This window comes from Xiphophorus couchianus, chromosome 4, assembly GCF_001444195.1.
Source record: "Xiphophorus couchianus chromosome 4, X_couchianus-1.0, whole genome shotgun sequence".
NCBI classification, from domain to species: Eukaryota; Metazoa; Chordata; class Actinopteri; order Cyprinodontiformes; family Poeciliidae; genus Xiphophorus; species Xiphophorus couchianus.
Window position 1 is genome coordinate 27,964,554 of NC_040231.1, and position 24,123 is coordinate 27,988,676.

The window sequence follows — 24,123 nt, forward strand, 5'->3', positions numbered from 1 at the left end:
GACCTCGGTGGCTAATGGTAGCTAGCATCTAGGTTAGTTGCGGCTAACTGTTATTACTTATAATAAATACACATAAATAACTCAAAATAGAATATATGTTAATAAGGTACTGTACTTAACTTACCAAAAAAACTTCTCCGTCCTCGAGGCTCGGTTTGATCGGGCAGGCGGTGACGTTTGAAGCCTCTAAGGCTCGGGCGTCAATCTCTCGCTCATGCACCACTACTGCCATCTTTTGGCGTAAAATGGCATTGCACTAGAAATTGCACCTGTTGCGTCTGAATAAACGCATCGCTGCTCCCAGTCAAAAAACAACAACAAAAACAATCAGTCAAGAGGAGGGCCTTAGTGCTGGAACTTACCCCAGGAAAACCATACATCCGCCATCATCGGTGGTCAAGCTAACTAGCCTTAGCATTGGTGGCAGGGTATGTTGTGATGAACCAGCTGTATCACAGAATGAAAGTGAAAAAGAAAAAGGGTTACAAACTGCAGATTTCAAAGGGAAACAGGAGTTCTAAAAATTGTATATATATATCTATATCTATATATAGATATAGATATTAAATGTAAGTGTGACTTACATTTAACTTTGTAATTTAACATGTTGAAATTGGGCCTCTTGTCTGTTTAGAAACTTCTGCTCTCAAACTCCCCTATCATGAAATCCTCTACTAAACTTCAACAATGTTTTTACCAGCGTTGCACTGAGAAGTAGCTGGCATAATGAGCTCAGCAGGTACGCAGCTCCACCAGGTGTCTGCTAGTTGCTGCTGGCTAGTCTGAAGGAGCTGATTGGGGGAGTGCTGCCCTGACAGGTGGATGCTCAGAAACAGGCAGAGCTTGGTCCACCGAGGCGTTTTGTACAGCTGAATGGTTGCCACGGGAGATTAAATAATTTCTCAAACATGCGTGATAGAATCGAGGCAACACTCCAGGTATGTTCTTGTTGAGGGAATTAAATTATTACAAGTTGTAATGCTCAAAAGATAGTCAATTTTACATAATAGCGCCGCTTTAAAACCATCTAGTGAATGTGAGTCGGCGCTACACAACATAAACAAAACACAAGTAGTAAAATGGGAAAAAAATATATCAAAAAATCGAAGAGGTGTCTTTTAATAGTTAGTCATGGGTGCCACAACTTGGCATGTCTTCACGCAGGCTGGCTCTCTACTCTATTTGACTGAGGTAAAGAAGCATCTTTTCTGACTTCAGAAATGCAAATCTCACACCACATATCTATCGCTGACCTTACAGAGGAGCACCTGCACATCTCAGCCCTTTCAGCAGCGAGTTATCACACAGGTGCGCTGGTGAGCAATCCTGTCGGTGTGATCAGAGGCTGCGCAACAGAAGGTATTTTGTGTGTGTGTGTGTGTGGATTCCAATACCGGCAGGTAATGTCAAAAGATAGTGTGCAGAACAGTAGCAGATCCATTTTCTTTCTCCAGCAAGTAATAAGCCTAAGAATTTCAAAAGCCCATTCATTCTCCCAGACTTTCCAAGTCTGCTTCTGACAAGGTAGGTTACTTGACCAACCTTGACCAATCAAATTTGCATGGCTGCAAAACGGGTCATTAAGACACCAAAATTCAATAGAAGCAGAAATTCCTTGAGTACAAACTTTTACTATTGTTTTGAGAGCAAAATTTGACAGCTCTTATCAGTGACAAGCAGATGAAATACTCTAAATTCCCCAATCATGTATTTTCTTGCTTGAGCTCAGTGAAAGTGTGACATCATAATTCATTGATTCCTAAACGGCCATAATCATGTAATTCTTTCAATTTTCTGTCGCCATTAAAATTCTTAGTTCAATCAAAGAAGCTTCTGCGCAACATTTTCTGCGTCGTAAATCTGAGATTAACAGGTCAGATCTAAAAACAAGGAAATAAAAAGTACAAAAAAAAATAGAAAAATCGGTATTGGCCAGAAAAAAAGAAATAAACGTGATCGGTGCATCTATTCAAGCTTTTCGACTGCACTTGTTGAAACATAAATCCAAACACTGGCGGTCTGTATCAGCAGTGTTTTAATGTTTTTTTTGTTGTTGTTTAAAGCAGGACAAGTATCAATAAAGACAAAGAAATCATTTTCGAGCTTTAGAAACAATGATGTTTGACATTTTATTTGTTTAAAATGATATTCAGTACAAAATGTATACAGTAATACCCTTGTGTTTTGTCAGTTCCCCTGAATAAAATATTTCAATCTGTTGAGTTCATGCCACATATCTGTATCTATAAGATACACTGGATTGTAGTTTTTGCTCATACAATAGCTGATGACAAAGATATAGCAATAGTACCTCTGTAACAATAAAACTAAAAAGGAAAATTCTGATGGACACACTTTCAATACAATAAAATTACATACATTTTTTTTTCTGTAAAAGTTGCATTGCAATCTGCCCATAGTATTTTTTTTAATCATTATTTTTTTTACAAGAGTTTTAAATTCATGTATTTCTTATCATTAGCTAAAAAGACAAAAAAAAAAAGAAAAAGAAAAAAAGGATACAAGTTTTTACACATTAAAAAAAATCCGTGATCCGGTGGCAATCTGCGAAGTTGCAGCAACTCTGTTAGCAGGTTGTCCTGGCTGAAGCTGCTGTAACAGATCTACAATGCACTTGATTTTGTTCTTTAAAACGCTTTTTTTTTGTTTGTTGGTGAAACAAGGCAACTTCTCAAACTTCAAAAATAAATAAAGCCTCCGCAATCATACTGTACCTGTTGATATGTCCAGCTTACATATATGTACGTATATGTGAATATATATATATATATATATCTATAAGTACATATACGTTCAGAAACTTGTACAAAATGCTTTTAAAAATCCTCCCCTGGTGTCTAAAAACAGAACGATTACAACAGCTGATGTCTGCATGCACAAGAAACACAGCGGCGATTCTTCCAGTTCGTTGGCTTCTCCTTCCTGCTCCTTGGCTTTGATTGGAATACATGGAGAAAATAAAAATAAACACACACAACTCTGTCGCCCCTCGAAAACACACACCAACACGCAAAACTGTCTCACTGATCACAGCATCAGTCTCATTGATTGGTGGGAATCTTTGACTCCGCCCCCCGGGTTGGGCGGGTCATCCTGTGGGAAGGTAACCTTATCTGGTGTGTAGTCGTTCCTCTTTAGGTCTGATAAGGAAGAAAGAAAAACAGATATGATAAATGGCAGGTTAAAAGTCAAACAATACATCAACTTTGGCTGGTTCACTGCGAAACGTTTTCCATCATGTTTGTGCAGCCGTTACACATTTTCCAACTTTTTTTTCGTCTCTGTAGCTTTTATTTATAGCAGCTAAAATAAGGTCAAATTTTAACCTTGGGGGGGTGGAGGAGGGAGACTTTAAAAAATAAAAATAAAACAGCTTTTTAGTGCAGAGTAATTTGATATCTGACATAAGAAACATTTGATGGAAGACTAAACAATTTGGTAACACTGAAGAATTGCATAAGACTGGCATGACGGTGTCCTAAACATGACATAACATCTGCTATGAACATGAAGGAGTGTTTGTGAATGTCTGACAGGAAGTGTGATTCGGTAAATAATGACACTTTTAGTGCAAAGTTAATAGAAGCTTTGGTACAACTTTGCATTTAAAGTGTCATCATTTACAGAATGACACTTCATGACAAGTCATAAATATTCATAAAGACTCCTTTATGTTCATAATAGATGCCATATCATGTTTATAACAGTGTCGTTATAAACGTTATAAAGCAACCTGTCAGCAGCTGGAAAACTCGTCTCACCAGGAAGTTTGAGTTTCCGGCAGCAGGAGTTGCAGTGGTGTTTTGTCCGGAAGTTTCTGATGGCATCGTCTCCGAGGTTGGCAGGTCCGAATATCATGTCGTACGATCTGCAGCAGAGACAGAGGGATAAGTCGGCTCCTGAACTCTTGACTTGACTGGAATTAAAAGAGAAAATGGCGACTTGATGTTGCGAGAAGGCTCACCCTTTCTCCCCGCTCTTAATGACAGACGGATCCGTCAGGATCTCCCCGACGCCTGCAAATGAAAGCGGCGTTATTAGACACAAGAAACGGCTAATTTTTAAAAGAAATAAATGCGGCATACACGCGTCTTACCCTGCAGGTCGAGCACCAGCAGCTCTCCCCGGGTGTACTCGTATGTCCAGTGGCTGAAGGCCAGCATGGTCTCCTCCAGGAGGTTGGTGGGAACGATCTCGTCCCCGTTGTTGTTGTTGAACTTCCTGAACTCGCCGGTGATGCACTCTTCTATGGCAAACCACTGACCAGCTGAGTGGCAGTACAGCAGGAACACCTCCAGAAACCTGAACACACAGAATGATGAGCGCGGCTCAAGACCATTGATCAATTTTAAAGGACAGGAACGGCAGCACCACCAGAACGAAAAACGTGCGATTACAACAGGATTGACAGATGTTTTGATAATGACAACTGATGTGGTAAACAACTTCTTTCTTTTCTAAAATCTTAATGAGATAAGACTTGTTATAAATTTTAGCATCTCATCTACAATCATCTAAAGAAAACGTTTGACTGACGAGTCAAACTTATGAAAACTACCAGCCTGATGTTGATTAAAGTCCTTTGTGGTATCGTTAGTTGTTTTTTTTTAAAAGATGGGGACTCTACCAGAAACTGGAGAACCTCTACCAAAAAATCTGGATTTTTTCTCTGTCCAGATTATGTTGAAATGTTTTGACAATACATTGTCAGAGTAGTAAAATAAAATGATTTTACTTCCTACACATCTTCTGCTTTCTGTAACTGATTGTCAACTTTGTTTCTTCTCTCAAGAAAGAACTTTCGCACTGAAGAGTGTTTCTGTCCATACGTTAGCTTATCGACATGGCGATCAATGATAGTTAAAAAAAAAAGTTCCTTGCTTTTGACCGCATTTCTCTGTACAACTATGAAAATAAAATGGCGCTATTGTTAGCAAGTTTTACTACCACAGAAAAATCGGAAAGCATTCTATTAAGACGATTTGAGTGTAGAAACCATTGGTACAGATGAGGTCCAGTAAAAGGCTTCAGAAATGACATCATGCTAGCGCAATGTACTATTTTGTTGAAGAACTGCAGGCACTGACATGGGGTTCAGTGTCAGAGGTTAGACAAGCTGCAAGAGGAGCGCTCTACACACTAGATAAATATAATCAGGAATGAATGAATAATCCAGTTTCTATGAACAGGATGTGATTGCTTACCTCGGTGAGTAGGGAATCGTCTTTGGCCTGATTTGATTGAAGGCAACAGTCAGCTTCTGAGCAGCCCGTTGCTGTTGAATTTCCTTGAGTGATAAAAGAAAAAGAAAAGTTACCAAAAATCATAGGCTGGCACAATTGATTCGGGAAATGTAGTGAAACAGAAAACACTGAACGCGGAAAAGCTGTTGCGAAGGTTTGGCATTTCTTGGATCTCTCCTCTTTGAGGAAACACCCAGACCTTTTATTGAAGTGTAGCACAAAGTACATCTAAATATTCTCACTCTGAGACAAAGATGCAACACGGTCTCCTCCTTGTAGATGCTCTGCCACGTCTGGACCACCTCAGGCAGGAAGGACTTGACTATATAGAGGTGTCCAGGCTTCAGGATGTCGTACTCTGACCAAGTGCAAAGGACCTTCAGAGCCCGTCGGAGTCCTCCGCCCATCTCCTCCTTGCTGAGAAACTCTATTTTGGCACAGAGGCCCCGGTGGGCCCAGGAGGACATGCTGTTGTTGATGGTGTTTGGGGAGCTCTCCTCCAGACGGTACACCGTCACCGGCTCCCCTGCGGCAACACAAAGCAGGATGTCAGAGCCACCGGTTTGTGTGCAAATTATTTCTAGCCGCAATTTTTAGATCATTCTCTCTAAGTGCTCATCTCATTAACTGCCAACCAAATGTCATTATCTTTTAGGATGGGTTAAAATTTCACCCGACATTAGTCGCTTCTTCCACTGAGCGCAATTTTTGCCAACATAATAGATACTAGGCTCACTGTCCGGGTTTTTAACTTGTCAGGCAAAATGTTTAAACTACAAAGATGAACAAAACCTGCAGAAACAAGGAAATGGATTAAAGAAACAAAGAGCTGAAATGCATAGCATGCAAGCCATAAAAGGAAGGTCAATTATATATATATATATGTAAAAAGTCTAAAAGAAAACGTTCTTTGCCTACTATGGAACCAATTTGTTAACATCAGGAGAAGACAAAAAAAGCTGTCGGAACAAGATGATTTCAAAAGCAGTTCTCTGTTCATTAGCAGCTGTTTGGTCAGCATCTCGCAAACATGGAGAAGTCCGATTTGCTTTTTATTTTAACATGAGTTACAATCCAATTCTTCAGTAACTTGCGATTAGACATGGAGTAATTTTTAGCAATTTGTAATTTGGCTGCTCCTACCAAAATAACAGCCTACGCTCTAACGCTGCATGATGAGTTCTGCTTTGAAAATGTTTTAAAACTTAATTAAGGGGCGTGCTGTGGTGGCGCAGGGGGTTAGCACGCCCCATGTTTGGAGGCCTTAGTCCTCGACGTGGACGTCGCGGGTTCGACTCCCGGTCCCGATGACCTTTACCGCATGTCTTCCTCCTTCTCCTCAACCTCCTTCCTGTCTGCCTACTGTCGAAAAAATACAAGCCACTAGCGCCGCAAAAACTCTTCGGAGAGGAAAAAAAAAAAAAAAACGTAATTAAAAAGGCATTAATAATCAACGTAGAATGTAATAAACTCCTTGAACGCATTTTGTAATCTTGTTTGTATCTTGTTCCCAAAAAGTAAACAAGTAGTTGCTACACGTTTTTGTTCCCTCCCATGTCATAGGGTCCGTAGTTAAAAAGTTACAGGAAAATGGAATGAGAAGTGGAAAAGAAAAAGTGTCAAAATTATCCATAACTGAGAACCTTTGCTCGAGTTCTTCTGATTTTTAACTCGGCTACATTTAGACTAGAGGTGAGAGTCTCTCAGCAGAGTCAGCCGAGGTCAGCCGAGTTACGCTGCTTTGAATCAGAGATGGAAAATAGCTGCGAGTTTGCTTGCGACACAATAATAAACTCATTTTACAATCTTGTGGAGCAATAAAGTGCACAGTTAAGATTATGCTGTGTTCAAATACCAAAGAGGAACAGATAAAGTGACAAGTGAAACTTGTCATGGTGAGACTGCACTGTTAAACCGCCTACATGTGTGATGCTTTTTGTACCTTGATAAAGAACCTATAAAGGCCAAACGCATAAAACCTTCTTTACGTAAAAACCCCAAAAAACATGCTGAATAATTTTAGTTTTCCAATTCCTAAAACCTTTCCCAGGATTCCAGATATTTTCCTAATGAAAATATTAAGCTTTTCCAGATTAACTTTTATGAAATTATATACATTTTTACCTATCCTTTAAATCACATGTGTCAAACTCAAGGCCCGCGGGCCACATGTGGCCCGCTACGTCATTTTATGTGGCCCTCTCCCCCCACCACCGTTTTACAGCCCCATTGATTGACTTAAAATAGGTTTTGAGCACGAATTGACTACAAACTACATCTCCCATAATGCCGTCCGATTCTTACCAGCCAACATTACGGCTTCTCGCCACTAGAGTGCAGCAGAGTCACCTCAAGCTGATTATTAATTTTCCCAGCGAATAAAACTGAAACATCGACAAGCTAACAAGCTAAAGAGCGAAGCTCCCTGATGTTTCAATGGAGGACTTTTACCGTCTCCTGCCCCCTGATTTGATGCCACAGCTTCGACTCCATGCAGCTCGTGTTTTGTCCATGTTTGGAAGCACCGATCTGTGCGAACAGATGTTTTCAATAATGAATTTAAACAAGACCAAGTACAGGTCGCGCATTACTGACGAAAACCTACACGCCATTTTGCGGATTTCCTCAGCACAAGAACTAAAACCGGACATGGACGAACTGACCAGGGGAAAACGGTGCCAGACATTGGGCCAGAAAACATTAGTAAGCACAAACAAACTAAATTTAAATAGAATGAATGTAAAACCAAAACTCAGTATACTGGAATATGCATATAGTTTATTGATTTTGCTTGTGTTTTGTTTATTTACACAACACAATGAGGATGTGTGAGTTGGTGACAGGGTGAAGAGGATCAGCTTTGTGTTCAAGGACAGGCAACGTCACCTCATTGTTTGGTTCTTATGTGAAATACATGTTCGTAATAAATAACGAAAACGTTTTGTGAATGAAGTTGAGAGTTAATATCAAAACTTGTTTTTATTCTTTGTCTGCTTATCTTTAAAGCAGACAGAGATTAATTTTCCCAGCGAATAAAACTGAAACATCGACAAGGTAACGAGCTAAAGAGCGAAGTTTAGCTGAGCAGCTTAAAAATTTAAAAATTGTAATTTTTAAACTGAGCAGTAATTTTACATCCATGCAAACTCAAATGTAATATTTAAAACTTGAATACATAAAATCAGTTATTTAACAATACGAGGTGTTGTTTAATTTATTTTTAACATTGTATTTCCATACATTTATGCTAGGGTTGCCCAAGTCTAGTTTTCCAGACCCATCACTGAAACTTTAGATGCGTTCTTTCTCTAACACACCTGGATCATTGACTCGTTCATAGGCCTCTACAGAACTGAGTTGCTGCTAATGAGGGAAGTCAACTTTTTGTCTGGGGTATGTTTTAGCAGGGACGCATCTAAAAGTTGCAGTCTGGAGGACTGAACTTGGGCATTCCTGATTTATACCGTCAATGTGGCCCGTTGAGGGTGGCCAATATGCTGAAGTGGCCCTTGGTGAAATTGAGTTCGACACCCCTGCTTTAAATGATCTGCATACTAAATGGTTTTAAGAGGGTAACACCATGACAACCACCGTTTGCCTCTACATGACTTAAGTTATTTTACTAATAAAAAAAACAAACAAACAAAAAAAATCAGCCTTAGCCATCAAGACTTCACATCCTCATAGTCAAAGCCAGCACTTCCACTTTAAAAAGAAGAAGCAATCTAATTTTAAAGTCATAATAACTGTAAAAACACAGATGAAACATTCAAGGCAGCACCAACACTTTGCTCATTCACTGCGAAGCAAACGGCAGCGGGACTAGAAGGGATCTCTTATCTGCCTTCATGTTTCCTCATTTTCAGACAGTTGGCTGGTTATTAATGAAGCGGTCAGAAACGTCAGGACTGGTGCATTACAGTGTTTTCACCTCTAGGGGGCACAGGAGTGAAGGGGATGCTCTGAGACAGCCTCATCAAGTTGTTGCGCTCCACAGCTGGAGGAAGAAGAGTGAAAAGCAAAGACTTGCTCATTATTTACATAAGTTACTAAAGTGAATGGATATTATTAACTAATGGATATTATTATTATTATTATTAACTGAGTGGAAACGTTTGAACACCAGTGCAGTAACCTCACCTGAGTACTGATAGCTTTCCATAGGCCTGAACGGTGAGCCGATAGCTGAAGAAACAGAAATTAATGTCTCTTTAACTAGACTTAGACTTCATTTAGCCAGATTTTAGTAATCCTGAGCAGTTCCGGCGTCAACCACTAGATGGCCATACATAATTGAAAACAATCTAAAATGGCTTGATGCAACAGGTAGTACTAGTAGTAGTTACAAATTTACATAGCATTCAAAATTTGTCATGTTGCAAACAGAAACGTCAAAGAATTTTGGAGGGATTTTATGCGACAGACCAAAACAACATTTTTGCATAACTGTAAAGTGAATGAAAAAAAAACAAACAAACATGGTTGACAGAACGTTTTGTAATGTAAAAATAAGACCCGCTAATAAATATCTTTGGTCTAAATGAGGTCAACTAGTTTATCTTGTAGTGTCAACAGTGAGACTCACAGTCCTTCCTGGCTCCGAGGTGGCTGTGGCGTGCCGTGTACAGGGAAACAGCAACTGTAACCACACAAGAGGAGCAGCTAAGTAAAGGTCTCATTCAGAAAAAAAAACAAAAAAAAAAAACTATGGTCACCATAAAGTAAAGGTTGGCATTAAATTTAAGATGTTTCTGGTATAGAATAATTTTTTTATTTTTAATTAAATTTTTTATTGTGAAATGCCTTAAATCCAGCCTGAACTGTACAAACAGCACAGATTCCAGCCTGTCTTTTATTTCACCAAGACTGAAGTTTAGAGAGCTTCACACTCAAAAGACCCTGAGAAAGGTAAACGTCCAAAGCAGAGATCTGATATTAATATCTGTATCGGTCCAGAGATTGAAACAAATGTACATGTTTGACCAAGGTAGTCTACCTGTTGTTTTTGTCAGATTCTTTATTATTTACTTTACTTTAGCTGTTATACCCCCTAATTACATTGACCGAACAAATTAAAGTTGTTTTGTTTTACATGTTTGACCAAGGTTGTGAAACTACTTGGTGTAGTTAAGTGTGCTGTACTGGTGCAGAGTTGATAAATTTCTGATTCAGTATATTTATGTTTAAAAAAGAAAAAAGAAAGGTTTTAAGTCAGTTCTGTTTTTCTATATCGGATTGTATTGGTCAATACCAATCCTCAATCTGTATCGGTAATCTAGGATATGCTAACAGAGCAACTACAGTTCTTACCATTTAATGTTTCTTCCTCAGGAGGTCTCCTGATCGACAGAGAGAGAGAACTGATCAGTGAACCAGTCATCAGAACCCTGATTTAATCTGTCACCACTTTCACTTTACTGTGTCGAAGCATTTGTAAAGCTATATTTGTGAAAAGATTACATTTATACATCAATAAGGAGCAGTGGAAGGACACTTACAGGGTGCTGGCTTGGGCTGATTTCACCTGAACCCTTTCCTGGTAGAGAAGCAACACGTTAATCAAACACAAGTCCACATGTCAACCTTTACACACACACACGCCCACCCCCACACACACAACAAGCTCTTACTAGTACTGCCGCTCTAGGGATGTCTTCAGCTGAAACTCTACTCCTGTCCTTCTTTGTCAGAGCTACACAAACACAATAAACCATCAGAAATCATTGCTACATCATTGTTACCACTGAAGGGAGGACACTGAACTAGAAGATCTAATTTGTAGTTTTATTTTCAAACTTACTCGAGTCTGGATGAAGAAAAGCTGGGGTTCTGTCAAACTCCGTGAAGCCAGCGTAGGAGTTGACCGCTCGGATGAGACCGTGACCTTCAACCTGCGGCCGCAAGAGAACAAGTGGAGACGCAGACAGAAAAAAAAAAAAACTGAGAATGAGAAGATGACGAAGATCTGATTTTCATGTTATCTGAGCACAAAGCTGCATATATGCAGGGATTGTTGGTCATGTACAACACGACCAACAGGATACATGTTGGTTCCAAAAGTGACACATTTACAAAAGTTTGTAAACATGTCATCTTTTATCTCCCAAGGTTGCCATTTCTAATTTTGTACAATAAATCAAAAACACAGACTTTAATCGGAGCAATTTGTGTTTTCTTTCTCATCTGTTCTTTAATTTCTCTAGAGAGGGGCATGATATATGTTGCTTTTTTGAGATCTTTTAATCTGCCTCATGCTATACAGATGGCACTTTATTATCACATAAGGCCATCCCGGTTTGGACAGCTTTTTAATTTAATACAATTTAATTTGCGTCAGTCATCTTTATATTAAAATTTGACAACTTTAATAGTATAACAATAAAACAAAAACCAGAAGAAATATGAGAGACAACACTATTTAGATGCTCCATTATGAAGTCATTTACAAATGCTACTCAAAGGCTAAAGCAACTTCATTATTTAACCTCATGCTACGCTATGCAGAAGCTCTGTCTGCATTGAAGAAGATACAGTGATCTCTATATAATAATGAACCTACTTTCTGATGAATTAAGCTTTCTAATCATTTGACCACTTGGGGGCACTCAAGGAGCACCGAATTTAGACTCCTAAATGTTTTGCAGACACCTAAACATGGGAAGAAAAGAAAAACAAACATTAACAATTGAACACTAACTTAGTGTTCAATTGAACACTAAGTTAGTGTTCAATTGAACACTAACTTAGTGTTCAATTGAACAAGTTAATGAATAAGTTAATGAACATTAACTTATTCATTAGGTTAATGTTTAAAATAAACAGTGTCCACATTTTGGACAGCAGCACCACTGCTGCATTCTTTGTGCCTTAAAAGAGCATGGATGCCTTCTGGTATGCAACCACAAAAACATCCTGCAACATGGAGATTCACAACAATGTGAATTAATCAACTTTATTCTTCTTTTACCGTTAGGGCTGCCACTAACAATTATTTTAGAAACCAATTAATTGATTATCCAGATGATTAATCGGTTAATTGGATATAAAGTGGCACATTTTGCACTTTATTAAACTACTTAAGACTTTTCTATAAATATTAGAAATATATTAAAAGGTGGAAATAATTAAATTCCTTTTTAAAATAAGAAAATAAACATTTATTGCCTACAATACCATGACAGCATTCCTTTAGTGAATTTGAACCGATAATCGGATTGTATATGTATTTTGTACAATATACACACCTGTGATCTGGTTGGTGTGGCCGGGCTTTGCCGTCTGCTGGAGGTCTCTTTGGGCGTAGAGTGCTGCGTATCCACGTTGTCTTTATGTCCTGAGTCCAAATAGAAGATTAGACCAACTTGAAAAACTACCAACAGTTCTCCGATAACGGTGAAGTAACCTCAGCTTCCATATCACATTTCAGATTTCTTCCTCTAACCTCCAAGAAACAAACGCACACCACAAAATATAACATGATTACATAAATCACTCCTCAAAAACAAACTTGATCAAAACAAACTGATGTTGAGTGAAATTTGGCCACACCCAGGAACATAAATACTAGTCACTCATAGTAGATAGAGGAAAGGAAAAAGCAGATGAAGAAGCCCCAGCACCCAGCAGATGCATCCCATAAGCTCAGACTGAAACTCAAACCTCTCATGTTTAGCTTTCTTGTGGTTTTCTTCTCGTCTCGTTGACCTTCTGACCCGTTTCGAGTGTTGCGGACAGAAGATGGCCGTCCTGGAGGATCACATTCCCTCCTCTTCCGTCTGTGGGGTCGTTTGGGGACCGCAGCAGGAGGCTGGACGCCATTTTCAAGGCCGTGATCCAACGGCGGCGATGCCTCTAGAGCTTTAGTTTGTGGAGACTTTCTAGCAGATCGGCCCTCTTCATCGCTGAATGCTTCGTTTACGTAACCCCCACTAACACCCCCCCGCATTAACCCCTTTGGGTTCTCAGGCGTTACAGCGCTAGCAAGCAGGCAGGCAGGCTGAGTGAAGTTTGACTCAGAGAGAACAACTACAGACGGATACAAACATACACACTTCTCTTCCTCCTCTACAGCAGACGGAGCTTTGTTTCGGTACTCACCAATGAATGCCCCGAACTCTACAGAGGTGCCACCTGACTGGTAAAACCCGTCCTGGGCGTGGTCGGGGTGGCTGGCACCACTAGGCTGAGAGGGGGTGCTGCTGATGCGGAACTGGGTGCTGAGTGCGGGCGCGTTGGGCAGGCTGGATGGCGAGTCAGAAAGGCGCAGCTCTTGCGGACGGGCTAGTTTGCTTTGGGTGAGAGAGTGGCCTTGGTGACGGTGCTCCGGAGGGGAGGTGGGCGAGGCGCTTGGCACGAGGGCAATGGCGCCCGTGCTGCTGGAGGAACCAGCCTCTGCGGCAAAGTGTCCCTGCCCGAATAAGCTCCTCTTCTCCGGACTTGGCGCCGTGCTCGCTCCGGGGTCCTGCCCCGGCTCAGTTCCGGGACCGTGCCCGAATCTCTGACGGATTTGCATCCCGCCGTCTCCTCCTGCGTTGACTCCAAAAAGGGAATCCGCGATGTTGGTGCCTGCTTGGGGAAACGAAGAGCCAAAGTAGGCCCTGACGCTGCGCTTGCCTATCGCCGACGATTTGGAGTCCGTTGGCACGTGCGCGATGCTCGGGACCACGTTCTTGGACAAACTGAGCTCCCTGGTGATCTGCGTGTGGACCTTGCTGGCCTCGGACGCCCTCTGAGCAGTCAGCGTCTTTAGAGTGTCCACGGTCAGAGCAGACAGGTCCTGGAGGTGGCCGATCTGTGAGTCCAGCGTGTGCAAGGAGCGTTTTATAAAGTTCACCTTGTTCCCGACCTCCTTCAGTTGCAAACACATCGTCTCAACTCTGGAAACAAGACAGGAGAGCCGCCGTTGGTAGCAAAACTAACTTGGCCAACGAGGTAAAAACACAAAATATTAGCAGCACAAAAAAGTATAGAGAATTTGTTAGAGTTTACTGTAGCATGGCATTACGATTTAAACTTAATATTTTAGTCATCAGAAGTAGAGACTCAAAATGACCTATTTTCAATTCAATTCAACATCAGGGGGTGACTGTGGCTCAGTGGGTAGAGTTGTCTTGCAATCGGATTGTTACAGGTTTGAATCCAGTCTCCTCTTGTCACATGTCGACCTGGTTGGTCAAAATGACTGGAAAAGTGCTCCATTAGTTCAGTCTGTTATTTTATTTATCCCTAAAAAGGAAACTAAAGGTCGCAACTCGCATCAAAGTATCTTCAAAAAGTTGTTTTGGATTAAGATGCTTTCTCTTCTTTTAGTGTATTTCTCATGATACAAAAGGCTCAAGTACTTAAATGAAAAATCTCTAGAATTAACCAATTTAATCCAATTAATCAGAATAATTAATACAAGTTGTTTACTAAAATAATCGTCAAATGCAGCCCCAGTTTGTAAGCAATTCCACGTAATTTGCTTTTCTGCTTCTTTTTAAATCTCCGTCTGGCTACTTGGTTATAATGTTGGAACAGATGGAAGATACTTCCTCCTCCTCTCTCTGCTCTTTAGTTCTGCTTTGCAACCATGAATCTTCCTTTTGAGCTTTCTGGGGATTTAGGGCTCATAGTTCAGGTTATTTTTTGACCTACTGAGATGCTGATCAGCTACTTGCAGTTGTAAAAACAATTTCTTATTGCCACGGTTACACACAATAACCAACTAACTAACAATTGCTAGCATGAGATCAGAAATCCGCCACGTATTTCAGTGCGTCTCTAAAAACATTATGTGAACTTTTACGCATCATATATTGTGAACACATGTAATATTAATCCTCTGATTGCCTAAATCAGCCTCACCTTTCAGAGGTAAGACGGATGCGCTCTTCGCTGCCCGAGTGAAACTGATCATCCCTTTCGTGAAAGTACGTCTCCACACACTGCTCCTCAAAGTCGTGAAGCTTCTTCTGGTCGTCCTCGGTGAGAAACAGCTCTGCAAAAAATAAAAACCAAAGGTTTTAATAAGTGAAATTATATATATTGGTTTATTTTGAAAAAACCCCAAACAAACAGAAAAAGGATCATTACTTGGTCCGTAGGTGCTCTCCTTCTTCCTCTTTCTGCACAGGCAGAAGAGGGAGTATATATGGCACAGGAGGATGAAGGGGGGTGGGAGGACAGGCTTCTCGTGGTAGGCCATAATGAAGTGATAGCGCTGGTACTTCCACACCAGATTGGAAATGGACTTTACTTGAATATATACATTGCTGCAAAGCAAAAAGCACATTACAATTAGAGGTCGTGTTAACGGAATATTTTCTGTTTATGACCGCCCCCACACCCCCCCCCTTTTTTTTTAAACGACGGGAAAATTTGAAGGCTGTTGGTCATTTTAACAGGTTATAATTGACTGGTGTACATGGGCAGACATTATATACTTTACGCAAAGATTTCATCGCGAAGGCAACTAAAACCAATCAATAAAAAAATTCTTTCTGAATATCGTCTCATGGACTCTGAACTAAATGTGTCTTTCTGACTGGGAGCTGACAGCGTGTTGAAGAGTTATGAACCGAACGGTTTGGGGTGTCTGGTTACGAAGCGCATTGCAAACCTTTGGTAGAAATGGAGCGTTTAATTCCAGTCTCCAGTACTGGAACAGAGAAAACTAAAGAGAATGCAACGTTAATCCATTTATAGTCTAAACAGAGGAGCCGGGAGTTTATCTTGAGGAAATAAATAAATAAAGGTGCAGAAGTTAATCAGACCGTAACACACTCATTGTGCTGCACAACCAATGCGGACGCGGCTTTACTCACACTGCGGTTTTAACAAATGGAGCTGGAAGGCGTTACCCTCCTGCACCCAGAAGGAGAGCTGGCAGATGTAACGTCTGTCCGTTTCGGGGAAACGAAACAACGCAAAAAAATAAAATAAATAAAAAATCCCTGTAAAGGCGCACGTCTGGACAGTGGACAGGGTAAAAAACTCGCAGAGTTCAATTGATCGGTTTGGATCAGACAGATCCAACTGACTGATGAACCAGCGCAGATTTCTCTGCAGATGCGATCAGGAGGAATTTATGGGGCTGTGCGTTCAGGACCCAGCGGGTGAAGTGTTAGTAATTAAAGTGGAGTCATTTAATTAAATTTATTATAAGTTGTTGCGGCCACAGTCAGTGTTTTTTCACTGTGGAGAACAAGTGAGATGCGATCATCTGCTTTATGTATGATGGGATCTGAATTCAGGTTCAACTAAGTAAATATTAACTAGAGGGCATAAAAATGCGGCCAAATAGCCTAATGTTTATAATTTGACGGGTAAAAATGTTACATGACCCTTTTTTTTTTTTTTCCGCTGTCGGTCAAAATGACAGATAACCAAAAAGTCTAGCGCGACCTCTGGTTACAATAAGCTTGAATCTAAGAGCATTTGAACACCTCAGACTGCCCCTGTTGCCAAGAATAAAAACAATCAAAATAAAACATCAAGGAGTTCACTACAAAAAGTCAACTACGTTATTCATTTATGAAAACACTTGCACTCACTTAAAGAAGGCAATAAGGAGGTTGACCATCAATATGTACTGTACAAAGAGGTAGACTGCTTGCAGGAAAGGCGTGAGCCACACTATGTCTGAGCACAGCTTACTGGCTGAGGGTTCGCTGTTATTGGCACACGCTGTGAAGAGGAGAAACCAGTTACAATGACAAGTCATGTGCTGAATAATCTGACAAGAACTTAAGAGAAGTTACGTAATTGTTAATTATTTTCAACATAATCAATTCTTACGATCAATTTCATAGGCATAGACTTCTCCGTACATCATCCAGTACGGCTGGAAAACCACATCTCTGGCCAGAGTCCAGCTGGGCTCCTCGTTGGGGTACAGAATGGCTTTTCTCGGGACGCCGTAGCTCAGCAAGACAATGGCCATTATTATCACAATATAAAACATGTTGGCAACCTGAAAGACATGCCAAAGTGGTAAATGCAACATGAAACCAACATTGTCTGAAATATAATTCTTAGTTTAAAGTTTTTTTCCTCATGCTTGGGTAGAAAAGCCAAAAATGTTAAAGAATACCTGGTCTATACAAATGAAAGCTTATTATTGCAATAACACCTTTTAGTTTATCTGATTGGTCAGAGAAACTAAAATCTCAAATGTCCAAATGAATGTGCTCACCATTTTAGCGATCATCATGACATACGGCCCAGCTTGCTGGTTCACGGCCAGGATGTCCAGGAGTCGGACATACCAGAAGATGATGTTGAGGCAATACACTGTCCGCCCGGGGATGAAGGTGGACTCTCCACCCAGTCTCAGTCCAAAACCGATAAAGAACGTAGAGATGGCCAGGAAGTCAGACACATTGAAATAGTCGCTGAACCACACCTTTATTTTTTGGCTTATTTTGCCCGCTTCAGACATAAACATCTGAAAAACACAAAAGGGAAACAACTTAAGATGAAATAAAGTCAGAAAACAATGTCAGGGCTGGTGTAGAACTTCACAACAAAAGATCCTAAACATTCAGACTGGTGTGTTGCTGAAATAGGAACTTTTTGAATGATGACTTCAACGGTGCACGTCTTTGTTCCACAAACCTCGCGGATTTTCTCAATAGCAGAGGTGAAGATGTAGAGGATGACCACCCATTCTAGAGGAGAAGGAAGGTCGGCCATTTTAACCAGGACCACATACGTGTACATCATCAAGTAGCCCAGGTAGAAAAGCTGAAACGAAGGAAGCAAAGGGAAGCAAATAAAATAGAAGAACGTTGAAACAGGAAATAAGGTAACAAAAAGGAGATAAAACTTGTGACAGGAAATTAGTTGCTCTTTTACATATGATTTGATGATTGTTTAAACAAAAACTGCATCCAAAGAACTATATCAAAGACATAGGATAATGGCTCTTTAATGTCGAGGAGCGATATTTTACCTTTTGGAGAGTAAACCTTCGTTTTCTCATTGAAATGTCTTTTATAGATTCTCTAACAGGAAATAAATATGGGCCAAAAGCCCAATGAAAGCAGCAAATTCTCTAGTTTTACTGATAATTGTGGTCTCAAAACTCATCATAAGGAGCACTCTACTAAACTCGTGGAGTTTAGTAGAGTTTTCACCACAGCTTTTGTCAAAACTACAAACACAGCACATTAAGCAAAATAAAACTGTTGAATAGATTGTTGATCTTCATCTTAAACTGGCAAAAAAAAAAAAAAAGAAAAATCAGCTTTAAAGCAGGAGAGTTAAGGTTACTCAAATATTAATTCCAAATGTTAACAATAGTCAACTTCATTAAAACAAAAATATTTAAGTTATATTCATCATGGTGCTTAACTTCACACTATAGTTGTGAACCTTCTTTGACCCGTTAGTGTTAAATTAGTGTTAAAATAAAAAGCTTCTTGACCTGCCTTCTAGTACGGAAGAGGATTAGGGCCACTGAAAAAAAAAAAAATTATGGCCCAGAAAAAAAAAAATCTCTGAATTCTCATGTAAAACAAACAAAAAAAAATTTCAGTGTCCTGAAAAAAAAAAAAAAAACAATTTCAGTGTCCCCAAAAAAAAAAAAAAAAAAAAAAAAATTCAGGGGGCTCCGTAACTTTCAGTGCGCATAAAGATAATTTAAAAAGTGTTGCTGTTTATCTCGATCATGCCATTTGATAGTTTTTGCAATGTCTGATAGGTGCCCTCTAAACAGGACTTCCTGCACTGCATTTAATTAAAGACATATTGTGTGCAAGCAAACATAACATTTTCGACATCATTCTGCTAGAACATGAAAGTTTATTGCTGTCATAATTTTATTGTAGAGTTCTGATTTGACCTGACATTAGTCTTCAAGCTGTTACTGTGCTGATAAAAGTAAAACATACAGTTTTGTTGACATGTTTTCATTTCCCAATCCATAGTTTGTTTTGCTTTCACACTGTCATTTGAAGAAACAACGCTGATGCAAAGTTAATTATTGTTCTATGATAATCAGTTATGTACCAAATATCAATCCTTTTAAATGGGTATGCATTATGATTAATGAAAAATATAATTTTTTTTCAAACACAATGCTGTTCTGTTAAACTAAAGATATTGACAATGTATGGTTGAGATGTGAACAAAATGGCAGTACAGCAAGAATTACGTCATAAATTGAACACATGAAAACCAGTTCTTTGTGAAATACAAATGAACTTCATTGTTTTGTTTACCAAGAGTTTGCATAGTAGAGTTGATACCAGATATTTATGAGCAGTTGATTAATGTAAAAAAATATATATAATAAAAAAATAAATAATAATAAAAAAAGTCATGTGCAATTTTTTTCTCACTGTCTGACGTTATAAGACAAAACTTTTCCTACTTTTTAAGGTTTTATTTGCTCTTCCTTTGAGAATGATCAGACAGGAAAGCCAGTAATGAAGCTACACAGCACAGGTCATCAGTCCGGGGCTTGAACCTGTGATGTCCACATTCAGGACTGAGGCCTCCATACATGGGTTGTGCTTTTCCACCGCACCACCCCAACGTTTCTTGTTCTAAGTTAGTTAGAATTAGCAAAATTGTATTTTCTAAATTCCAAAAAACATGAGAACATTTTTAGAGCGCTTTTGTGACTTCCTTCAAATGCAACAGTTTATATATTTTTAGCAATTATCAGGGATAACTGTCTTTTAATGCATTTAGACTATAGCTTTTAGACCTGCTCAAATGGAAAATGAGCTTAATCAACATATTGAAAACCATACCAGGAAAGTATTGGGTAAAGTAGCATTTTATTAGCAAAAAGTCAGAATTGTGGGTTCTGAATTTTTTTTTTTTTTTTTCTTTTTTCTGGGACACAGAATTTTTTTTTTTTTTTTTTTTTTTCGGGACACTGAAATTTTTTTTATTTTTTTTTTGGACACTGAAATTTTACTATTTTTTTTTTTCGGGACTGAATTTTTTTTTTTTTTTTTTTTTCGGGACTGAATTTTATTTATTTATTTTTTTCGGGACACTGAATTTTTTTTTTTTTTTTCCGGGACACTGAATGTTTTTTTTTTTTTTTTTTTAACATGAAAATTCAGAGATTTTTTTTTTTTTTTCTGGGCCATAATTTTTTTTTTTTCAGTGGCCCTAATCCTCTTCCGTACTTCTAGTGGTCAAATCACTGCAATTGCAGATTTTTAAAAACATTTGGAATTTAACTGATCAGAAGAACAAAAATGTAAAAAGTACATTTGCTAAAAAAAAAAAAGAAGAAAATTTGTTCATCTTTAGCCAAAGTGTCACTAAATGACTTTATATGTATATTAGTGGATTTTAGGTTGAATCAATTTTATGACATCCAGAATCAAACAGAATCTTTTTAACTGGATATTAGTGGATTCTTTTAATATACTTCTGCAAAACTGAATATGAAGTGGACCCGTTTGTGTTGTAAAATGCCTTCAGATGACATTTGTTGGGAATTGATGCAACAAGAATAAATTGAACTGAATTGAATCTTAAGAGGGGAATTCAAAGGATCAAGACGGTGAATTTTATTTGAACGTAATTCCGCGTGTTAAAAAAAATAAATTATTGTTTATTTTGCTCATTTCCTTTGCTATAATTTGAAGTTCTGGCTCAGCAGGTCACAGTTTTGGGGATTTAAATCAGAATAATTTGAAGATATTTTTTGTGTTTGAAAATTTATTTTTCTTTTGAAAAGAAACAAGTAAGTCACTCAAAGTGCAGCCTGTGGGAAAAAAATGTATCCATTAGCCTCCTCTTGCAACTTTGACCAGGTCTACGGTTTTTAAAGCAGCTGAACCTTGACGTGTGAGGCTTGAAGTGACGGAAAAATCAGTCACTCTCCCACCGGTGACGCATAAGTCAATGGTGCAGAGTCAGACTTGGGTGCTGGAATCGGGATGGAAACAGGTACAGCTGATTTAGATAAGCGTAGGCTGAGGCTGTATTATGTTGGCCAGTGTCCAGCGATCTTATCGACGCCCCTCGGACTTGAACAACATGAAAAACAGCCTGGTGTTTGCAGATAAAACCAGCCGCATTGGATCCCAGGCTCCAGGGAAACGGCTCTGGGCTATAAATAGTCCCAGGTGGGAAAAGACTAGCTGAATGTGCGGAATCCTAGTTATAGAGGATTGTGTTTAAACGTAATGAGCCGACTGACTGTTCTTTTGTTTTTGCAACATGACAAAAAACAGTTGCAGTCAACAAGTGAGTGAAACGTGCCAAAATTCTGACATTTGATGTGTTACGGATTAAAAGATCACAAAAAAAAAAAAAAAAAAAAAAAAAGCGGTCAATGTTTTTGCATTAATTTCATACCGTATTGGACCAAAACTTGACAATGGGAGCATGGTAGAAGGCATAGATCTTCCTCGTTAAAGGAAGCTTTCGGGAGCGGACTTGTTTCTCCATGTCATTTTTCACCTCCGGATGTTCGTGGGTTCTGGCTTCCTTGAAGACGTCCTGTGCAAAAGGTTAGAGAGGCCGTGTTGGACGAGCAATCAAGTGACAGAACAGCATTTCATTCAAATCTGCAAAACTCTGGATTATTTTTGCCGTTGAGGAACCCGCAGCAGACAAATCACGAGGAGTGAATCCTACCATCTGGATGTCTTCGGTCATGTTCTGAAAGTTGTGCTCGCTGTCCTCCATGGTCATCTGGTGGTCGTCCTGACTCTGAGGGATGTGAGCCATCTCCGCTTTAGATTTGTACTCCAGAAGCAGGATGGCAGGAGGCACCAAGATGCTCAGAATCACCTGAAGGAGCGCAGGATACACACTCATGTGGGTGGCTGCTGCTAGATTTGTCAACGTCAACTATATACACATGCATCTGGATAAAGAGCATTATTGAAAAAGTGTTGTTTTTTTTTAAAGGAAACTTCATCCATTATAAATATTACAGATTTAATAATTTTGGTGTTGAGCTAATGAGTCCAACATGCTGTTTTCCAGAAAAGTGTAATAATATATCTAGCCAACATCCTTGTTTTGTGTGTGTGAATATACTTTGAGAACATTTCTGCATTTTCTTTTTAAAAACATTGTTTAATGGTCTTAAGTAATTTTTTAAAATGTCTAATTCTGAATTTTTGGGTTTTCTTTAGCTTTAATGATCAGTTGAATTTACAGAAATAAAAACTTAATATTGTGAGCACAATAAATGTAGATTTGAGCTTCCTATGTCTAACTCAATTACTGAAATGAACTGATAAAAATCCTAATTTAGGCTGCAATCAATGATTATTTTAGTAAATCAATTACTTAAATCGAATAAAACTACTGGCACATTTTTCATTTAACCAACTGACACTATCAGAAATAGATTATAAAATAAGATTAATTAATTCAGTTCCATTTTGTAAATGCAGGATATACATATTTTTGTACACTTTTGATGCAATTACTGCTCTGTGGGAGTATTCTTCCAGCAATTGTCATTTATTTTAAAAGTCTGTATACTCCAGTTCACGATTGATCAATTACTAAATTAGTTATCAATTATTTTGACAATTGATTAATCCGATTTATTGATTCAGCACTGACTTATTGAGATTTGTACATTTCTTTACTGAAAATTCAAAGGCAACCAGATCTGCTTTTGTGCATAAATTTGACTAATTTGATTGACCATCAGTATTCAATTAGTTTTTGAAATAGACATTACATTGATCAGTTCTTACATGGATTTACGAATTATTTGTGTATAAACTCTCATTCAAATGACTATAAAAAGTTTACTCCAAAAGGAACCATCATAAATGATGCTTTTCATCATTAACTGTAATACCAACTAGACTTCAACAACAACAACATTAATGAGCAATAACAATAATAAGAGCTTAATGCAAGGTCCAGATTCTCCCACTAAAAGTCCACCCAGCCTACTGCTTGCAACCAAAAATAAAGATCTAGATGGAGCATGAACCTTGTACCAGGAGTTCTTGCGCATGTTCAGCCGTCCCATCCACATGTCTGACAGCAGCATCTGGGTGCAGGTGTGAGCGACAAACGGCCGCAGGTGGGAGGAGACGGCCAGCTTCAAACACGTGGAGTTGCTCCAGTTCTTCAGCTCGTATGTCAGCAGCTTCATGGCCATGGTCTCGTCCTGCCTGAACGACTGCTCCAGCAGGTCCACCGCCAGCGTCCCGAACTCACTGAAACGCGTCACGGACGTTTGTTAATACGGGAATATCCTTTGTGGAAAAAGTGAGTGTTATGCGACCTCACTTGGAGTACTCTTTGAGTTCCTCCGAGGTGTCGTCCACCACGTCGCTCTTCTTTGCCTCGTAGCTCATTGAGCGGCAGAGTTTACAAGCCACCAGCGCCTTGGCCATGTTCTCCTCGCCGTGCTGCCAGAAGAAGAGAGACATCTTCTGCCTCTTCATGAGCACTGCCCAAACTAAGAGCTCGTTGAAAGGGTAGGGGAAGCGGCGGGTCTCTGGGTCGTCGATGTCCACGATCTCCTCCTTGCTTCTTTTCTTGTTCTGCTCAGCGGTACTCTCCAGCTGAGGAGAGAGGCAAGGCTTTAGCGGCGATTTCATCGAAGCAGAAAGACTGAAAACCTTTTTATTTTCAGGAAAGTGTTTGGAAGAAGCCTCGTCTTCTGTACTGAACAGCAGGAGTTTACCTTGGGCTTGTACGGCTGCGCCGTCTTGATGAAGTGATTGTGTCTCGTCTTCTCCTTCTTGTCGGCCTGCATGCTGAAAGTCTCATGATTCTTTCTCAGATGAGAGCCGGGACCCGCAGGGTGGCGTCCAGATCTCTGTGCAAAACACAAATATTACCAGAGTCACTTTCCTCCACTTTGTCTCAACCTCAAAGACAGGTTCCAAAGGATGCATTATTAAAATTAGGTCTTAAAAAT

The 24,123-nt window shown here is 39.4% G+C and overlaps 1 protein-coding gene across 3 annotated transcripts in view; it reads right to left on the bottom strand.

Moving 5' to 3' along the window:
* Positions 1-2,100: 2,100 nt before the first annotated feature.
* Positions 2,101-24,123, bottom strand: part of trpm7 (transient receptor potential cation channel, subfamily M, member 7) — a 48,813-nt gene continuing 26,790 nt past the window's right edge. The window contains exons 15-40 of one of the 3 annotated variants that reach the window (XM_028015306.1): positions 23,887-24,021; positions 23,487-23,764; positions 23,185-23,413; positions 21,858-22,013; positions 21,576-21,719; positions 17,862-17,990; positions 17,440-17,691; positions 17,043-17,217; positions 16,799-16,931; positions 15,339-15,517; positions 15,111-15,243; positions 13,362-14,140; positions 12,509-12,597; positions 11,065-11,155; positions 10,895-10,956; positions 10,763-10,800; positions 10,575-10,603; positions 9,850-9,903; positions 9,405-9,449; positions 9,196-9,261; positions 5,507-5,790; positions 5,226-5,308; positions 4,118-4,323; positions 3,986-4,037; positions 3,783-3,889; positions 2,101-3,161 (exon numbers count right to left, since the gene is read on the bottom strand). In XM_028015306.1, coding sequence (XP_027871107.1) covers positions 3,049-3,161; positions 3,783-3,889; positions 3,986-4,037; positions 4,118-4,323; positions 5,226-5,308; positions 5,507-5,790; positions 9,196-9,261; positions 9,405-9,449; positions 9,850-9,903; positions 10,575-10,603; positions 10,763-10,800; positions 10,895-10,956; positions 11,065-11,155; positions 12,509-12,597; positions 13,362-14,140; positions 15,111-15,243; positions 15,339-15,517; positions 16,799-16,931; positions 17,043-17,217; positions 17,440-17,691; positions 17,862-17,990; positions 21,576-21,719; positions 21,858-22,013; positions 23,185-23,413; positions 23,487-23,764; positions 23,887-24,021 — 4,041 coding nt within the window. In that variant the 3' untranslated portion in view covers positions 2,101-3,048. Of the gene's footprint in view, positions 3,162-3,782; positions 3,890-3,985; positions 4,038-4,117; positions 4,324-5,225; positions 5,309-5,506; positions 5,791-9,195; positions 9,262-9,404; positions 9,450-9,849; positions 9,904-10,574; positions 10,604-10,762; positions 10,801-10,894; positions 10,957-11,064; positions 11,156-12,508; positions 12,598-13,361; positions 14,141-15,110; positions 15,244-15,338; positions 15,518-16,798; positions 16,932-17,042; positions 17,218-17,439; positions 17,692-17,861; positions 17,991-21,575; positions 21,720-21,857; positions 22,014-23,184; positions 23,414-23,486; positions 23,765-23,886; positions 24,022-24,123 lie in introns of those variants that run through there. The other 2 variants (XM_028015307.1, XM_028015308.1) reach the window with 2 other exon arrangements.